Source organism: Xenopus tropicalis, chromosome 7 (assembly GCF_000004195.4).
Source record: "Xenopus tropicalis strain Nigerian chromosome 7, UCB_Xtro_10.0, whole genome shotgun sequence".
NCBI lineage: Eukaryota > Metazoa > Chordata > Amphibia > Anura > Pipidae > Xenopus > Xenopus tropicalis.
This window is the reverse complement of record NC_030683.2, coordinates 31,801,294-31,821,151: the sequence shown is the minus strand read 5'-3', so window position 1 is coordinate 31,821,151 and position 19,858 is coordinate 31,801,294. Positions and strand designations below refer to the sequence as shown.

The following is a 19,858-nucleotide window of genomic DNA, read 5'->3' as shown; positions in this document are numbered from 1 at the left end:
TCACTAGACCTGACGTGGTCTTTCCCTAAGCTAGACTGGTTTGGTAGAAGGAAGATTTTGTATGTTTGCAGAACTCAAGTTTCCTAATAAATTATACCCCTGCAGGAAGATCAACAATTTTTGTTAGTTCTCTGGCCTTGCATACTTCCCAACACTCTGTCTTCCTTTAACTGCTGGAAAATTGGGAGGCTGTAAAGCAAAAACAAAATATAGAAAATTATCAGTATTCAAAATTTTAAATATTGGGATGTCAATGGCATCTGTGAAGAAGAAAGCAGCAGCTAGTCTAATGTATGATGAGTGTTGAGCCCATCATGCCTTATCAGGTTGGTAAATGAGTCTGGCTGCACAGCTGGAGGAAAACATGACTAGGAGAGTCCTCTCAATTAATATGTGTTTCATGCTCTAAACTTTTCATAGAAAGTTAATATGCTACCATGTGAATAGCAGAACCTGAGACACATGCTTGGTCATGGTCGAAGGCTCCAGGAATTCCCTAACCACGAAAACACTTCATGCACCCACAATAACCTGTTTGTATTGCAAATTAAATTTGGCTTCTGCCAAATTAATTAGATGAAAATGGGTGTGTTTGGATACAGGGCAGATGTAATTACAAGTTGTACTGTTTCTAATGAAGGTAATTCAATATAAGCCCATATTTAGGCTCATAGGGAGTGAGACTAACAGCATAGCTTGAGATCTGCTTTTCTTCTCTGTATTGAATTTAATGCTTTGTGTAATTTACTTTCCATCTCTCTTAGTGGAACTCATTGCCTGCATAGAGGCCCAGCTCATCAACTTGGGCCGGGTTACATTTTTGGTTGTTGTATGTATTTTATTTTGTTTGAGTCAGTATTATGTCCACCCCATGTTTTGCTATTTCTTTTCTGCCTGCCTATTTCTCTGCTTTTTGGCCATGTCATTTCGCTCCCTGTGCTTCCAGACTTTTGGTAACCTTTCCTCTTATTTATCCCTCTACATCGGCCTTGCAGTGATTGTGTGAGTGCCTGATTTGATTGTACCAGTATGGGATCCCTTATCTGGAAACCCGTTGTCCAGAAAGCTCTGAAGTACAGGATGGCCTTCCACATAGACCAAAAACTCCATTTTAATCAAATAATTAACATTTTGAGAAATTATTTCCTTTTTCTAAATAATAAACAGTACCTTGTACTTGATCCTAAGATATAATTTAAGTGCAAGTGTTACCGCAAGCAGAGAAGATCTCTGCCCCCAAAGATACTCCCGTAGCCCCCCATCTTCTTTTCTGCTGATTCCCTGCACATGCTCTGTGCTGCTGTCACTTACCTGAGCTTAGGGTCCCACTCACAATATACTGTATATATAGAATATAAGGGCAGTTGCCCATGGGGAAATTAGTCACCCGCTGTAGTGGATACTAACTGTTGAGCATTAGCCTAAATATAACAGTATAAAACTGATTAGTAATTTAATCAGATTCACTTTATATGGCAGCTCTGAAACCAGTGCTATTCGCATCAGAATTAGCCCTGGAACATCAGTTTATATGACAGATAAACCTCATTTTCTGCTTGATAATTTGTGACGACCCCCTAACCTTAGCTTCTCTAAAGCTACTCAGAGCCCACTGTGCATGTCAGGGGAAATGATAGTAAGAAAATCAATGCAGGATTTCTAATTATGGTGCCCACGGGCCACTTCCCCCCCCTCGCTCAGGATTGTGCGCATGTGCATCCATTTAGCTTGCATATGGTGCACTGGGGACAGGACACATTGAACTTTTCTGTGCCACCTGTCCCCAGTGCTCTGTATGTGAGCAAAATTCAGGTACGACTGGGTATGCCGCCCCTAAATTTGTGCCGCCCTAGGCTTGGTCCTTTGTGGCCTTGCCACAAATCTGGGACTGAAGAAAACCCTAGATGGGGAGCTCTTGTGACAACTGTAAAGGCCTGGCTCATTACTACTATAATGGGTTCAGAACCTTTAGGCTAGAGCAGTAAGTTCAGTATTCATTATATTAGGGTTTAGTTCTCCTTTAACATTTGTGTTGCTCAGTTTTAATGAAGATATCGTATCATAAGTCAATTTCTTGCTACTTACCTCTAATCTTTCTCTCAGATCTACAGAGTATGCGTAAGTCATGGCACAGATAGAGAAGAAAGTTGGACTGCTCCGTAAGTCCTCTGCCTCCAAGAAGCCCTTGAAAGAGAAAGTAGTACTGATGTACGATGAGATCTTCATGGTAAGCAATGGTCTTTTGGTATATCCTTCCAGGTTACCCATCTTTTGGGACATGGAAATTACTTTTTGAGGGAAAAAAATATTTTTGAATCTGGATGTATGACACAGAAAATACAGTGATGCGGCCATAGCAACCAACCAGAAAGGTGATTTTTTTAATTACTCCACCAGTTACCATTGGTTACTGTATAGGTGGATAATTTAATCTGTGTTAGAAAATGAGTGACATAATGTCACAAAAATGTGAATAGTACATGTTTGTGTGTTTCTTAAATTCAGTTTGAATGTTATATATATTTTGCATTTAAAGTACACACACTGTAAAATCAGCTTATTTCTTACTCGCCACTTCTTTGCAACGAGAATCGGGAGCAGCAGATGTTTCTCTCTGTAACCTGTGATTGCAGTGCCAGACTGGTGGTTTCCATTGCAAGGTTTCACCACAGTCTAACAAAATGTTCAGGGGCTGAAGTGCTGCACATTTAAACAGCCTGATCATGTTGTCCCATTTAATCTTCCACACTGGCTTTTGTATGTTATGCATTTTTCTGGGCCAAATGAGTTACTTGTGATGATTTCTTCAGTTCCCGTCAAAGAGGAATTTGAACGGGAAGGGGATAAGAAAACACTACTTAAAGGGATGGTTCACCTTTCAGTAAACTTTTAGTTTGTTATTAAATTAGCAATTCTTAGGAACTTTTCAAATAGTCTTCATTTTTATTTGTTATAGCATATAGTATAGTATATAGTATTTGCCACCATCTTCTGACTCTTTCCAGCTTTCAAATGGGGGTTACTGACTCCAGAAGCTAAAAACCGATTGCTTATCTTCCTGTTCAGGCTCTCTCCTATTCATATGCCAGTGTCTCATTCACCCCTTTGCTTGGTTGCCTGGGAAATTTAGACCCTAGCAACCAGATTACACCTGAAATTGGAGAGCTGCTTTTCAAAAAGCTAAACAATAACACATAATAAATAATGAAGACCAATGGCAAACTGTTTTAGACTATCAATCTCTACATCATCGCACTAAAAGTTGCTTTAAAGGTGAACCATCCCTTTGATGTATTGCAGAACTGCAGGGGCGGGCACACTGGTGAGAGAATGTATAAGGATGGACAGAACTGTAGCACCTTTATATATCTTTATAACTGAGGTTTAGGAGGAAAGGAAATTATGATTCAAACTGCAATTGTCTTCAAAATTCTCACAGCCTTTTGTTTAGCCTGTCTGGGTTAAGTCTGCTAGTTTAGAATCAGGTTATTAAGGGGAAATGTGCTGATAAGTTTCTATGATACCAGACCGTTCCATGGCAAGTTTTTACTGGAGGGCAGGGGAACATATACAGTGTAGTTTCTTTTCACTTCTTTAGTGACCCTAAAAACAGATCTGCTAAAAAAAAATGTGCATGTTATGAAGCATACATTGGGTTTGCAGTGGACATACATATTCAGTAGCCCTGTAAAAGCCGTGTTTCTGCATACTTTGGCTTCTGTTCAGATTGTAAACTAGCACAGCCAATCCACTGTATTCAGTAGTTCAGAGTCAGCTGTTCTTGAACTTGGAGATGCTTGGGGTAAAGAGTATACAAAGTACTCTCTGTTGCTTTGGGCTGTGCTTATTAGTATTCAGCAACATTTTTCTTACTTTGAGCTGTCTCTTTGGTTGTAAGGGCATTCCCATTCTGTGCTGCTTTAGAAATTTCATATTTCAACAAAACTGGAAAAAACTAAGTGTATATACAATATATACACCTATATATATATATATATATATATATATATATATATATATATATATATACACATATATATATATATATATATATATACACATATATATTTGCAGTAACACACAGAAAAAACAAATATATACTGGATAAGTGTTGATTCTGATGAACAGTGGTCCCTTAGACCCCATTTCGTAATCTTTGGTGTTTTTTTGTGTAATGAAGTAAATATAGTAAGGCAGAGGCCCCTCGGGATGCCCTGTTCTCTTCCATGTGTAGGGGTTTCCATCCTGGTCATAAGCCTCATGCTCTTTTCACTTCTTGTTTTAGGGCTGCTACACAAGCCTAGGTTTTTTGAATGTCTTTTTATAGCGTAAAATCTCTCTCAGGCAACTTGTGATGCCAGCAGTGACAACTCACTGTCCTATATACTTCAACAACAATCTGCATAAGGACTTTAGAGCTTTCACTTGCAATAAGTCTTGTAAAGATTTATTCTTAAAAGCGGTATAAAATATTGTAGTTGTGGCTTCTTGTCTGTAGTAATGTGTGATTAACCACAGGCTAGACATCTCATTATGTGGCATGTACCTGCAGTACCACTAATGGGAATCGTGCCTGCAGTCCTCATTAGCAGATGTCTCAGCTGACACTCTCTCCCCTGTCTGTCTGGAGTTGGCCACAGCCATATGGGGGCACTAATTTGCACGTCCCTGATTTGTTTGAGCTCTGTGTCTTCTCCAGCTCTGAAACCACAAGGAAGTTGCTAAAGGGTATTTTATTAGTGAAAAACCAATAGATATAAAACAGGCACCAGCACTATAAGCAGAATTTACTTTCTACTTTATTATGAGATTCTGCCACCTAAACAGGAATTCGTGCTTTTTATTTTCAGAAAGAAGATCCTACCAAATCCAACCCTAGATTTTGGGAAGAGTTGTTTCTTATGAAGGTGAGAGAACATTTCATCCAGTGTGTTTAGCATTTGTTCTTTCAACTGCTGTTTACCCCTGTAATTGGGCTGGCTGTTACAAGTATTTTGGCATCTATTCACATCTGGGATTGAACTAGGAGATATGTTTTTCTCATCTAATTGAATCTGGAACAATTTTCTTTAAGCTTATTTGTACTGCCCAACATGAGTTTTTCCTTTTTACATTTTTTGCACAGGTAAATATAGAGTATCTGGAGTCCAAGTTAGAATCCCTTGATGGCGAAGAGCTAATGAAGCTGAAAGATAACATTAACAGCTTGTTCCAGCACTGTATCCAGGCATTAAAAGCAGAGCACCAGATAAGAGTTGTGAATTCATTGCAGGTAATTCATATCTAATATAAGCCTTTCCATCTCACTAACACTGTAACACAGTCAAACATACAAGTAGGCTTCTTAGGATGACCATGCACAGGCAGATATTGCCTACTGACTTAGTCCTTCAAGTTAGCAGCTTATTAGCTCATGTTTGGGGCCTGCAGAACAGCCTTCATAGTGGTAATATTTGGGCCATGTCGTAATTATGGATAAAGACCATGATGGGTCTGCACATGCCCCAAGTGGGATTCATTAACAGCTATGCTTTTTATTCACTGTATACTATAGTATTGTGTTCAGAAGTATCTGACAAAATGCTGAATCACACAAATAGGGGGCTAAATGCAAAAATTCTTAAAGCCACAGCCTAGAGTAGGTATTGACTTAGATGCTACTGAGACCTTCCTCAGAACCAGCAAAATTTAACCCAACCAAGAATACAAATTAGTACATTTAGCCCCTCCAGAACCAACCATAGTATAAAAGAAAGTTGCCAGCAAAAAACTGGGTGGCAATGACAATGAAGGGACAGAATTAGGCCAGCTGGCCCCTGGATAGGATATCGTTTGACACAAATACTGTGCATTTCTGGACTTGTGATTCTTAACCCTATGCCTAAAATAATTGTCAAACATTTATATCTATGGTTAAGCATTTATATATATTTTCAATATGAATAACGAAAACTGACTGCCATGTTCTGGTATCTAATATTCATGAACTAAAATTAGTCTTTCACAAAAAATGGATCATTTGAGTTCATTCAGGTTTTAAGTATGTCATTTGTCTTCATTCCTGCAGACACTTTGCGCTTTGATTAGAGGAGTCCATCAAAAGAACAAGCCAACTTCTGGCTTTGATATTATCAACATGCTGATGGGCTTCGATAAAGCAGAACTGCGTATGAAGGTAATTGAGCAAAGTGCCACTTAACGGAGTAGAAAGTCACACACATTTGTTTGGTGGTCAAGTGGCTCTTGGAATTCATCCTCTTTAGAAATGTTTGCGATTGCAGCAGTTTAAGAAATGACACATAATGGGTTCCTGCTTGGTAACAGCAAGCAATTGAAAAGGGTGTAATTGAGATCTTAAACAAAATAATTATTCAATATTTTATAATGTTTTGCATTTGAGAAGAGTTGTTTGCTCAACTGTAATGCTACATGTATTCCTTCTGCCAATGACTTCTGAGAAGCAAAGGCTAAGGTTATGCAGGGAGATTTCTCAGTGATTTCAGGTTCCATGCTTTCAGTAGTGCCAGTATTTCAGATTGTTCCAGTGGGACAGATTAGGAAGCAGTATGAGATCACTTCATGCATTTTATCTTCCACTTTTCTTTGCAAAATTAATGGTAACAAAACAGCGACAGGTCTCCTGGAACTCCTTTCCTGAACTTCTTTTCTCTAAGTCTAATGCCACATAGGGCTGATTATCAGCCCATGAATAAACCTAGGCTAAAAATTAGCTCCTACGCATCAGCCTTTCCCTGTGCCTACACATGGAGCTATTGCATTTGCCCAGGCGCAGGCTCTTGGAGAACATTTCACCGTTGTAACGCATACTCGTGCAATTTTCCAAGCCTATTGGAAATTTGCACAGACCCCACTCCAGTGAAACTGACAGATGGTCTCCTGCTGTTTATGAATACAGTATTTAAAATAATCTGTAGCAAGTGCATATATATATATATATATATATATATATTGCAAAAAAAGACCAGCAACACCGGATCTATTGTGAATAGTAGATTATATTAAAAAATTGTAGGCACAGGGAAAGGCTGATGCGTAGGAGCTATATATATATATATATGACTGTGACAGGCACCAATTTTGGAGTTTCTATTTACCGACAAATTCTGAAATCCTTTCTAGCACTCTTGCCCTATTTATTGTGCTCCTAAAAGCCATGGGAAAGATAGCCGCTAGGGACACAATGCATGTGTGAAAACATATAATATCCCCCTGTTTCTCTGCCAACAGAACCTAATGGAGAGCTTGGACCTCCTGCTGTGTGGAGACGGCTCAGAAAGCCTGAAGAGCTTATGCCTGAAACTACTGCTGTGCTTAGTAACTGTAAGTGGATGCTGAATCCGAAAATGTCCTTGCCATTATAATGCAACATTTTACTTCTGCAGCTTTTCACATAAACTTAAATGGCTTTTCTGGGGGTTTTAACCTACACATAAGATTCTTTGCACAGCATCAGTTAGTTTCTAATGAAGCTCAGGTATGGGATCTCTTATCCGGCAACAATATACAAAAAGCTTCCCAGTATGGAGAATCGGTATTAAACATACAATTCTAATGTGTATTTTTTTAATGATTTAATTTTTTTCTTTAATAATAAAACAGTTGCTTCTACTTGATGGTAATTTTTTTTAAGCTGATTTAAGAGATTGAGACACAAATTACAAAAAGATCCCTTATCTGGAAAATCTCGTATTCCGGATAATAGATCCTATTAGAGTTAGAAAGGAAGAATCCTACCCCAAATTTCTTTGTCCTTAGAAAAACCTTGCCATTATAAAGATCAAATACAGGACTTGATTAGAGTCCTATTCATCAGGCACAGTGCAGAATTTACTGGCGAAATCCATATTTTGTATTAGAACCTAGTTCTCAGACCTCTGGTTTACAAGTACCACCACCTCACCCCACTGCTGGCTGCTAGAGAATGTGAAGACATGCATGCTTCTAAGATTGCCACCCCTGAAGCAGACCCCCAGAGGACAGGGTGTAAACAGGATGTACCCCCAGATGATCATACAAGTAGATCTTGATTTACTTGTGAATTTGATTGTAAGCTGAGGTGCTGAGCTGAGCATGCAACTGATACAAATTAATTTTTTTTTAAATCATACATGTAGTAGCATTATTTTGATGCTTGACGCAGTCTGTACTCATGTTGTACTACAGAACAAATTGATTTTTGCCTTTGCACCCTAGTAATCTTTAGGCAAGGCTGAGTGAAGGGATGACTTCTTAGCAGACATATACAGTGGTGTGAAAAACTATTTGCCCCCTTCCTGATTTCTAATTCTTTTGCATGTTTGCCACACAAAATGTTTCTGATCATCAAACACATTTAACTATTAGTCAAAGATAACACAAGTAAACACAAAATGCAGTTTTTAAATGAGGGTTTTTATTATTTAGGGAGAAAAAAAATCCAAACCTACATGGCCCTGTGTGAAAAAGTAATTGCCCCCTGAACGTAATAACTGGTTGGGCCACCCTTAGCAGCAATAACTGCAATCAAGCGTTTGCGATAACTTGCAACAAGTCTTTTACAGCGCTCTGGAGGAATTTTGGCCCACTCATCTTTGCAGAATTGTTGTAATTCAGCTTTATTTGAGGGTTTTCTAGCATGAACCGCCTTTTTAAGGTCATGCCACAACATCTCAATAGGATTCAGGTCAGGACTTTGACTAGGCCACTCCAAAGTCTTCATTTTGTTTTTCTTCAGCCATTCAGAGGTGGATTTGCTGGTGTGTTTTGGGTCATTGTCCTGCTGCAGCACCCAAGATCGCTTCAGCTTGAGTTGACGAACAGATGGCCGGACATTCTCCTTCAGGATTTTTTGGTAGACAGTAGAATTCATGGTTCCATCTATCACAGCAAGCCTTCCAGGTCCTGAAGCAGCAAAACAACCCCAGACCATCACACTACCACCACCATATTTTACTGTTGGTATGATGTTCTTTTTCTGAAATGCTGTGTTACTTTTACGCCAGATGTAACGGGACACGCACCTTCCAAAAAGTACAACTTTTGTCTCGTCGGTCCACAAGGTATTTTCCCAAAAGTCTTGGCAATCATTGAGATGTTTTTTAGCAAAATTGAGATGAGCCTTAATGTTCTTTTTGCTTAAAAGTGGTTTGAGCCTTGGAAATCTGCCATGCAGGCCATTTTTGCCCAGTCTCTTTCTTATGGTGGAGTCGTGAACACTGACCTTAATTGAGGCAAGTGAGGCCTGCAGTTCTTTAGATGTTGTCCTGGGGTCTTTTGTGGCCTCTCGGATGAGTTGTCTCTGCGCTCTTGGGGTAATTTTGGTCGGCCGGCCACTCCTTGGAAGGTTTACCACTGTTCCATGTTTTTGCCATTTGTGGATAATGGCTCTCACTGTGGTTCGCTGGAGTCCCAAAGCTTTAGAAATGGCTTTATAACCTTTACCAGACTGATAGATCTCAATTACTTTTGTTCTCATTTGTTCCTCAATTTCTTTGGATCTTGGCATGATGTCTAGCTTTTGAGGTGCTTTTGGTCTACTTCTCTGTGTCAGGTAGCTCCTATTTAAGTGATTTCTTGATTGAAACAGGTGTGGCAGTAATCAGGCCTGGGGGTGACTACAGAAATTGAACTCAGGTGTGATAAACCACAGTTAAGTTATTTTTTAACAAGGGGGGCAATCACTTTTTCACACAGGGCCATGTAGATTTTGAGTTTTTTTTCTCCCTTAATAACGTAAACCTTCATTTAAAAACTGCATTTTGTGTTCAATTATGTTATCTTTGACTAATAGTTAACGGTTTTTGATGAGCAGAAACATTTAAGTGTGACAAACATGCAAAAGAATAAGAAATCAGGAAGGGGGCAAATAGTTTTTCACACCACTGTATGTGCCAATTTAACATTCATGTGACTGATCAGTCCTTGCCAGTGGGATTTAGTCAGCTACATGCATGGCCAAATATAATGTATTACTTCTTGGTTGAACAATGTAGCCTCCTTACCCATGCATGGGTATGATCAAGCCTTGTTTCTTGGGTAATGTTTTGCTTTCTCTACTTCAACACAGGTCACTGATAACATCAGCCAGAATACCATACTGGAATATGTTATGATTAACAGCATCTTTGAAGCAATATTGCAGGTACTTTTATTCTGCTGTTATTCTGTTGTTTGCTTTTAAAGTGAATTTTGTTTTGTTTTTGCAAGTGAAGCCTTTCATTTTAGTAATATTTCTTGTGTTGATTTATAACATGTTTGCCAGAGACAATATTAGAGGGGTATTTTAATCACATAAAAAAGACGGCATTCTCTTCTTTATCGGGGGGAGAAGTGCATGATCTGATGCACATGCACAGCTGGGCAGCACCCATGGTGATAAGTTCTCCAAAGCACCCACATCACCACAAGCGATAGGAAGTAATGTAGCGTGATTCCATTTTTTTCTTTACTAACAAAGCTTTTAAGTATTACATTTGTACATAAATGTGGTATATTCTTAGGCTAATGCCACATGTGGCAAAATCTGCAGCTATGGTTGACCCAGCACTCTTCTTTATCTGCACATAGAGCCATTGCATTGGCTTGGGTGCAGGCACATGGAGCTGATTTGTGCAAGAAATGCATACTCGTGTGTGTCACTGCCAAAATCCGCTTTGTGTGACTACACCCTAGTTGACCGGGTGCAGATACAGAAGAACGCAAGCTTAGGGGCTGTGGCATAAGCCTTAAGGACATAGCTACAGGACCAATTTTTCTTGCATCAGTGGCCCCTTGTGCTTCTCAGGAACTTGTGTGCCTTTGTTGGGGTGAAGAGGGATTATGCAAACATCTCCATAGTAGGTTTTATCAATATTGTAGAAAGGTTTAGCTGAATGAGCTGGTAATTTTAGTTACCAGTTTAGTTTAACTATAATGAAGGAGATCACAGTTCAGCGATTTTTCTTCTTGTCTCTCTTTGCGCCTTGACTACCCTGGATGGTATTGGCTGGCAAATGCTTAGTGGTCCACTCTGAACCCCTTATCCAGCCAGTCAGCTCTCTTTGCCATGCCCCAGCCAAGTGCCAGTGGAAGACAATAAGCAGTCTGTGCACCACCGTGAAAGCCTAAAAAAACTGAAAGGGCTACTGTTAAATATTCCCTTCCTTAAATTCCTGTGATTCTTTCAGGCAGAACTATTAGAGGTTAGAAAGTGATTCCTGCAGCTGTAAGTAGGATCCTGCACAGCATTGACAGCAGAGCTAATTGCCTCTGCATCCCCATGATAGCATGTAATGGCTAACTGTATAACTTATCAAACTTAGCCTTTCTTCTCCTCTTTTTTTGCAGATTCTATCCAACCCCATTAGTCGCAGACAACATGGCTATGATGCGGTTGTGTTGCTTGCTCTTCTAGTTAACTACAGAAAGTATGAGGTAAGGGGGAAATGCTTGTTCTGTTATTATGCTATAATTGTTATAAAAATGCCCTCTAGCTGGGAGTACTAAATAAATAAACTTTGGCGCAGCGGGCCTGCTGTTGAAAAAATGCCATTTGATTACAAGTTAAGACTGTATCTATCTCTCATTGAAGTTGAGGTTTTTCTGCATGTTGCTAGTACAGGGAAATAATTAATGTGTACAGCTGATGCAAATTTGTACCAGTGCATCAATCTGTAGCAACCAATAGGTATTTATCTTTAATCAGTCTACAGCAGGAAGAGGGTATTCACTGGTTGCTGTTGGGTACTTTATTGTTTAATCTTAGTGCATTGTTTAATCTTAATGCAGTGTTTAATCTTAGTGCAGAATGGCCAGTTTAGACCGCCAATATTTAAGGGCAGATTTAGCATAGATTGAACTGTAGAATCCAAAAGGATTTCCAGCACTTTGGTTTTTTTAATCAATACTTTCCTGACTGGCTTGGCGCCACTGCTACAGTACCTTGTTTATTTAACTGCTTTGTTACTCTAATTCTATCCAGTCGGTGAATCCATATATAGTGAAGCTGTCCATTGTGGATGATGAAAATACTCTCAATGTAAGTAAACTCCACAATCTCCAGCCAGCTGTGCTTACTTTCTGTTTGTGCACTATTATCAGCCAATGGCAATGCTTGTAACATCACATTTTTTTTTATTTTGCTTTTAGGGAATGGGATTGGTAATTGCCCGTGCATTATTTGAATACAACAGGTGTGTGCTCTTTGGTTTTATTTAGATTGAGAATTGTTTTATTCAGTTTAATTTCCTTCCACCTATGGGTTAAAATTAAGACACACGGGCATTAAATATGCAGATTTAGAAATGGTTTGTATGTGGGTGTTCATGCAGAATGGTAATACAGAACATGCTGATTATATTCAGCTAAGCTTTCCACTTGTGCTAATAATCATTATGGCTTTATTGGTACTAGTCAGCATGAAGCCATTTGCATGGCATTGTTCCTTCCCACTGCTAACAGCATTTCTGCATTCTGCAGGCAGTACAGAGACAAGGAAGAGGAAAACCAGACTGGCTTTTTTTCTGCATTAACCAATATGGTGAGTGTTTTGGGTTTTGTGGTGTAACATAATAAAAATCTGTTAAAAATCTATGCATATATTTTTTTTCTCCATATAATCCATTGGCACTTAAAGAGGGCATGTCACCTAGACATTAAAAGCTATATAATAAAAGTCCTTTGCAAATTAAACATGCAAGCCAAATTCCTTTTTTTATTAAAACATCTATGCCTGTTACAAATGTATTTGAAAATCTCAGCATCATATATTGCCTGCCTCACCTCTTTGCTTCAAGCTTAAAGGCGGGACAGTCAATTAGTTTCACTTTACATTTAGCACTTCCTAGATATCACTGCACATCCCCCCTCTCTCTGTGTAGCCAGTGCATGGTCATAGACATCCAGGCCCCCATTCTGGCACGTACACAAGATTTTGGGGTAATACAAAGCTTACCTTAATAACAGTGCCCACAAAATGGTGCCTGTATGCTTACTGTGCTTCACTCACACTATGGTCAGTTTTATCAGGAGCCAGTTAACCTGCATGTATATATTTGAGCGTGGGAGGAAGCTGGAATATATAGAAAAAACTCACATGAACACAGGGCGATCATATCAACTTTTTCAGATAGTGCCCTGACTGGAGTCAAACCTAGAACCCCATCAGTATAATAAAATAATGCTAACCACATTGCTGCTAATTACATATTTTATCTAATGTTTAAAGTTTACATTAGATATGTTATTTGCGATGTAGCAATGTTTTTCAATGTTTTCTCCTTGTATGTAATACAGTTATATTGTGAGAGTACATAGAGAAAAGAGAGATTGCAGCTTTTTCCCACACAGACTTGAATTCCCAAGCCTGTACTGACTGGATTTTCTTACAAATGGCTAGATAAATGTACTGCTAAACTGAGGGTGATGTGGAACTACTGTTTTCAGATAATTCTAAAAGATTTTGCATTTTCAACTTTATCCACAGGTGGGCAGTATGTTCATTGCAGATGCAGATGAGAAGATTTCTGTGCAGTATGTATATGTTACAGTAATATCTGACTGTGTGTAACTATATTATACATATATAACTATATTTGTCTTAAGTATTTCGGTTTTAAACATTATTTGTGCCAAATTCAGAATTTGTCTGAATCAATAGTATTCAGAAAAACTGAATATAAATCCTTTTATTTTTCTTGAATTATAGTATGTAGGTTACTGTTCTGTTTTAGTTTGGGTTTGGACAGATAATTTGTGTTGATGACTTGGTGTTTAACTGAACCCAAAATTAATTGCTTCTATGCTTCTTTGTATCATTGCAAGCAAACTGGTGGCTTACACAATATATTGGAAGTGTATTATATGCTAGGACACTTATCCCTTATTAGTCCACCAGCTGCATTGCTGGCATACTTGCTTTCCAATGTGTGCTAAAAGTGGTGTTTTAGAACAATTAAATTGGGACCCCTAAATGCTCTGCCGTTAATGTGCTGATGCTAAGGAAACTTTGCCAGGTGTAACGGTTGCCATAAATGGACCAATAAAATCTGCCGTCTTGGCCTGGGACCCTTGGGATGTCTTGCCAGATTGATATCTAACCTGAAATCTGCCAGATATTGATTGGGCTGATAAAATCCAGTTGTACAAGGGCTGCATTGGCTTATTAATGCAGTCATCTCTCAATGGGTCTTCTTAGGGCCACCATTATAATCTGATCATTGGCCCAGGGGCAAAATGATTGCATCATCATTATTTGGCCCACCACGTACATCCAAATGCCCATTATCTGCACTGTGCAGCTTTCTACATTGTGGGCTAACAAACCAGTTACATAGGTTTGCAAAGGATGTGCGGCTCTCTAATTGCATGGGAAAACAGTACTTTCCCTTAAATTCATTTCTGTGCTAAGGAGACTTAAGAACTTTTTTTAGGTGAGCCTCACATGCCTGGGGTGTGCCACCTAATGGCTTAGCTAGCCTCCTAATCTCCATTAAACTCTCTGATGTGCATCATCATACATTAATTGCACTGCCAATAAAACTAAGGCTGAAGGCACAGTATGTTTGTCAGTGATAGTTTCAGTGACTGGCGGTAAGTATTCCTTATGGTAATGTCTCACAGTGAGATTTAGTTGCCCAAGATAGATCTCTGCTACCGTGGGCGACTAATACTTTTTACTGGCAACAAAGGGAATCATCGGTGGAAAGGCCTACGCATCGCTTCAGTTTTCTGAAGTCGCACAAACTTTCCTGCTGCAGGCAACTTCAGAAAACCGAAGCAATACATAGGCCTTTCCACCAGCGTCTCCCTTTGCTATCGGTGGAAAGGCATTTAGGAGAGATTATTCGCCCACGGTAGCAATGATCTATCGCGGGCAACAAATCCCTGCGTGGGATATTAGCCTTAAGCTGAAAAGTCATTTAAAATGTTATTGATTGCATGTGGTTTGTAGCTTTTGTAATTTATTCCTTTACACCTACATCATTATGTGTGTTACTGAGCTTTGATTCACTCTCTAAGGGCTTGTGTATACTATAAACTTTTGGGATGCAGTTGTAGTTGTAACTTAGAACAAAACACAGTTATACTGCTGCTTTTAAGGGCAGGGGTACACAGGGAGATTAGTCGCACTGCGACTCCCCGCAATGCCATCCCACCGGCTAGAATGTAAATCACCAGTGGGATGGTATACGTGGTGCAGTGATTGTCGAAGTCGCCGAAGTTGCCATCCCACTGGCGATTTACATTTTAGCCTTTGGGATGGCTTTGTGGGGAGACTAATCTCCCTGTGTGTCACTGCCCTAAAGGTATTCTAAACAAACATATTTTTTTTTTTTAAATTGAATGTGTGAGGAATTTTCTTGTAAAGTAGTCCCACTGATATGCTAATGGTTCAAACATCACTAATGGTTCAGTGTCGCACTGTACTTACTCTCTATTATATAGTGGCATATTTCTTGTCCTTTATAAGCATGTCCACGGCAAAATATCTTAATTTGTGTGTCTTTAGATGGTTCATAATTAGCTTTTTTTCCCCCTTAATTTTCTTCTCATTTTCTAACTTTTCCGCAGGACTAATGAAGCTATCTTACTGGCACTTTATGAAGCAGTGCATCTAAACCGAAATTTCATAACCGTTTTGGCACAGGTTTGATTGTTCTAATTCATCTTTTATTTATTTTTTTCCTTTAATGAGGCACTCTATTGGGCATAACTAATGTATATACAGATCATTTCTCCTCTGCATGTCCACATTTATAGAGGAGCTGCCTCTGCTGCTGCTCCCTCCACAGACACTGCTCCATCTTCCATTCCTATTAATAGTTATTAGGGAAGTGATCTTAAATCAACTCTACTTTCATATTCTTATTAATATATAAAGTACCAACATATTCTGCAGTGCTGTACAATAGATGGTTATATATTCCCTTTAGAGGTGGTTCACCTTTAAATTAACCCTTAGTATGTTATAGTATGGCCAATTCTTAGCAATTTTCAATTGGTCTTATTTGCCTTTTTCTTCTGACTATTTCTAGCTTTCAAATGGGGTTACTGACCCCAGCCATCATAAAACTATTGCTCTCTGGGACTACAATTTTATTGTTATTGCTACTTTTTATTACTTAACTTTATATTTTGTCCCTCTCCTATTCATATTCCAGTTGCTCATTCAAACCACTGCCTGGTTGCTAAGGTAATGTAAACACTAGCAACCAAATACCTGCAGAAAAACTGGAGAGCTGCTGAACAATAAGCTAAATAATTAAAAAAAACACAGAAAATGAAAAGTGAACACCAGTTGCAAATTGTGTCAGAATTTCAAGCTCTATATGATATAAAAATTAATTTTAAGGTTGCATCTTTCTGTCTTGCCCATTGATATCTGTTGGCAGGTAGCAGGACTCCACCTTATGTAAGTTGTGTGGGGTTTAAAACTTACCGCATTACAATGAGGACCATGTATTCTCTTATTAAATGCAGCACTGGAGCTCCTGCTTTTAGACAGCTGGAACTCCCAGTATCCTGCTGCTAGTACTGCTGCTAAGAGCATTCTGGGTGATGTGGATTTGTAAAAGCATGATCCTTTTAACCCAGTTGTCTTTCACCTCTCAGTAATTTACCATATTTATTTCTCCCCAAACCACTATTTCTAAAGCTCTGTTATAATGGCTGGGTAAATAGAAGCAGAATGCCTATCCTTTATTATAGTAAGTCTCCATCATATTATTTCAGCTCTTTGTCACTTTTCATTGTAATTATAGTCTGATATTTTTCCTTGGGAACCTTGGCTGATTTTAAGTGGCTCTCTACTGTGTAAGCAGTAATGTAGCTATTAATATTGCATTCAAATAAAATGCCGCTGGCTAAAAATGGCAGATATTCTATATTTCTGCTGCATTTGTTTGACAAGTAAAAGCTGGTGTTTCCTTCTGCACAGTAAAAGCATGTTGCCTTGTGGATAATAGGAAATGGCCGTAGCGAAGCAGAAATTGTCCCTCATTGTAAACCATATTCCTTGGGCTCCCCTTGTAGCCAATTTTCTAAGTGGTTGCTCAAAGCATGTGTAGAGTGGTTATATCTTGGTTTTTATTTTCATGCCAGGACAACTTGGTTCATTCATCTACAGTGGCCAAAAACACACAAAGGCAAAGGATTATCCTAATCGCTCTGATTCTCTGGCGACATTCATTCTGTCTGCTCGGCCACAGGCCTACAGTCACATTGTACACATAGCCGTCTGGCTCCTTAAAGGAACAGTAACACCAAAAAATGAAAGTGTATAAAAATAACTAAAATATAATGTGCTGCTGCCCTGCACTGGTAAAAGTTGTGTGTTTACTTCAGAAAGTCTACTATAATTTATATAAATAAGCTGCTATGTAGCCATGGGGGCAGCCATTCGAAGGAGAAAAGGCACAGGCACATAGCAGATAACAGATAAAACACTATTGTATTCTACAGAACTTATCTGTTATCTGCTATGTAACTTGTGCCTTTTCTCCTTTTTTCCAGCTTGAATGGCTGCCCCCGTGGCTACAAAGCAGCTTATTATATAAATTATAGTAGTGTTACTGTAGCAAACACACTAGTTTTACCAGTGCAGGGCAGCAGCACATTATATTTTTGTTATTTTGATACACTTTCATTTTTTGGTGTTACTGTTCCTTTAACAAGCAGCTAATCACTGAGGCTGCCAGTACATTACTCTTGGTGTGCAGTCGGCTTGCTCTGATGTCCTGCTTGCTGTCAGTGTGCTGCCTCTATAAGTACTGTGGAGCTCCCATTTGGATAAAACCCCATCTGCATACAGAGCTGACATATTCCACTGCGCTTTACAGAGACTATATATTATTACCACCAGTCCCTGCCCCAGTGGAGCTTACAGTTTAAGGTCCCTATCACATTCACACATGCAATGATCACTTTTATCAGGAGCCATTTAACCTGCATGTATGTGTTTAGAGCATGGGAGGTAACTCACAAAAGCACAGAGAGAACATACAAACTCCCTATAGATACTGTCATTGTGGTGTATTATTAAAAAACTAACTATGCCTGAAATGTTTTTATTTATCTTTCTTTCCAGAGCCATCCTGAGATGGGCTTAGTTACTGTGCCAGTCAGCCCTGTTCCTACAACACCAACATCACCATTGGGTACAACTCCTCCTTCCTCAGATGGTATGTGCTTTTTGGGGTGCTATAGCTTATTTTTATTCTGATACCTAGCATTGCTTCAAAAGCCATTTTCTGGCTTACATTAGACCAGAGGTCACAAGACTTCAGTCTTCAGGCCTCCTTTAATTGTGCAAAATTTAGTCAGGCTCCTTTTGGCTCATAAGGTTACATACAAACATTGGAAGCTCCACAAATGCTCAAGATAACAAATAAGAACTGACCTACAGTCAGGACTCTGCCTTCCACTGCTTTCAGTTTGCAGTTGAGGAACTGCTGCCCTAGACTGTACTATAAGTGCCTACATTGGTGGAAAGATGTGCATTTGGAATTATGGCACTGGAACTACTATAACAAAGAACAATGCAGCAGATTGCTATTAATTAGTGTATTACATATAGAATCTGTACTCCTGGGCAGAAGGGGAAGCCCTGTTCCATGGTATAGCAGCGCAGACTGTATTGGCATCATGTTAGCCAGCTTGCCCCTGTACAGCTGACATGATGCCAATACAGTCTGCCCTGCTATACCATGGAACAGGGCTTCCCATTTCTTCCCAGGAGTACAGATTCTATATGTAATACACTGATTACAATATTACCATAATTAAAAATGCACATCTTTCCACCAATGTAGGCACTTATAGTACAGGCTAGGGCAGCAGTTCCTAAACTGCAAACTGAAAGCAGTGGAAGGCAGAGCCCTGCCTGTAGGTCAGTTCTTATTTGTTATCTTGAGCATATGTGGAACTTCCAATGTTTGTTTGTAACCTTATGAGCCAAAAGGAGCCTGACTAAACCTTGCACAAGGACAACTGAGATTCAGAACAAAGAGATAAGATTTTAAACCTGACAGAAATCAAGGGCCCTTAAGCTGGCCATACACACGCCGATATTTGTACGATATTCGGTGCGTGTATGGCATGTCAGTGAGTCGACCGATATCGCAGGAGGCTGCTGATATCGGTCGACTCGCCGATCGGACCGGTTAAAAATTTTAATCGGGTGCCATAGAAGGCGCCTGAGCAAAATCTGCCGTCAGGGCTGAATCGGCAGAAGGAGGTAGAAATCCTATTGTTTCTACCTCCTTATCTGCTGTTTCAGTCCTGACGGTGTGTGGCGGATCTGATGATGTTTCGTGCGACCGATGGTTGCACGAAACATCGCCAGATCGCCACGTGTGTGGCCACCTTTACTGTAATGTAAATTGTTTCATGTTTCACTGACACGCATGTATTGTCTTAGGAATCTTTATATTGTTTGCTCAAACTCTATATACCATGGTCATGTGTGGAGTTCCTCTTCTGCCATAAATATTAAGTAAACTATGTAGGGCACATTGTATTTAGTATTTAGAGGGCTCATCTTACTTGACTGTTGATGCTTTTGTGTGTCTTGTCTTGGGTTATATTTTTGTGAAATAACCCCTAGGCAATAAGCACATCTATAATTTTTAAAATTTTCATTTTATGAAGCCTGGCCTTTCCATCATGTGTAGCATGTGATTATTATTTAGACATAAAGGATATGTGCACCCTTTTATAGAATATTTGAATGGAATAAATGAGTGTATTGTAAGCAACAACTTAGTTTATCAGTTGCCCTTAAGTATTTTGATTTGTTTTTTTATTTTCCACCCTGCAACAGAAAATGCTGTTTGTCAGGGGTCTGGCAAAAAATTAAGTTAAAAGGCGCATAGATGCCAGA

The 19,858-nt window shown here is 39.2% G+C and overlaps 1 protein-coding gene across 2 annotated transcripts in view; it reads left to right on the top strand.

Moving 5' to 3' along the window:
* Positions 1-19,858, top strand: part of armh3 (armadillo like helical domain containing 3) — a 98,509-nt gene that overhangs the window by 3,796 nt on the left and 74,855 nt on the right. For both annotated transcript variants that reach the window (XM_002940569.5, XM_031906237.1), the window contains exons 2-14: positions 2,104-2,227; positions 4,851-4,907; positions 5,126-5,272; positions 6,068-6,175; positions 7,249-7,341; positions 10,067-10,141; positions 11,326-11,412; positions 11,960-12,016; positions 12,127-12,170; positions 12,457-12,517; positions 13,463-13,509; positions 15,550-15,625; positions 18,065-18,158. In XM_002940569.5, the coding sequence (XP_002940615.3) occupies positions 2,126-2,227; positions 4,851-4,907; positions 5,126-5,272; positions 6,068-6,175; positions 7,249-7,341; positions 10,067-10,141; positions 11,326-11,412; positions 11,960-12,016; positions 12,127-12,170; positions 12,457-12,517; positions 13,463-13,509; positions 15,550-15,625; positions 18,065-18,158 (1,048 nt within the window). In that variant the 5' untranslated portion in view covers positions 2,104-2,125. The remainder of the gene's footprint in view (positions 1-2,103; positions 2,228-4,850; positions 4,908-5,125; positions 5,273-6,067; positions 6,176-7,248; positions 7,342-10,066; positions 10,142-11,325; positions 11,413-11,959; positions 12,017-12,126; positions 12,171-12,456; positions 12,518-13,462; positions 13,510-15,549; positions 15,626-18,064; positions 18,159-19,858) is intronic.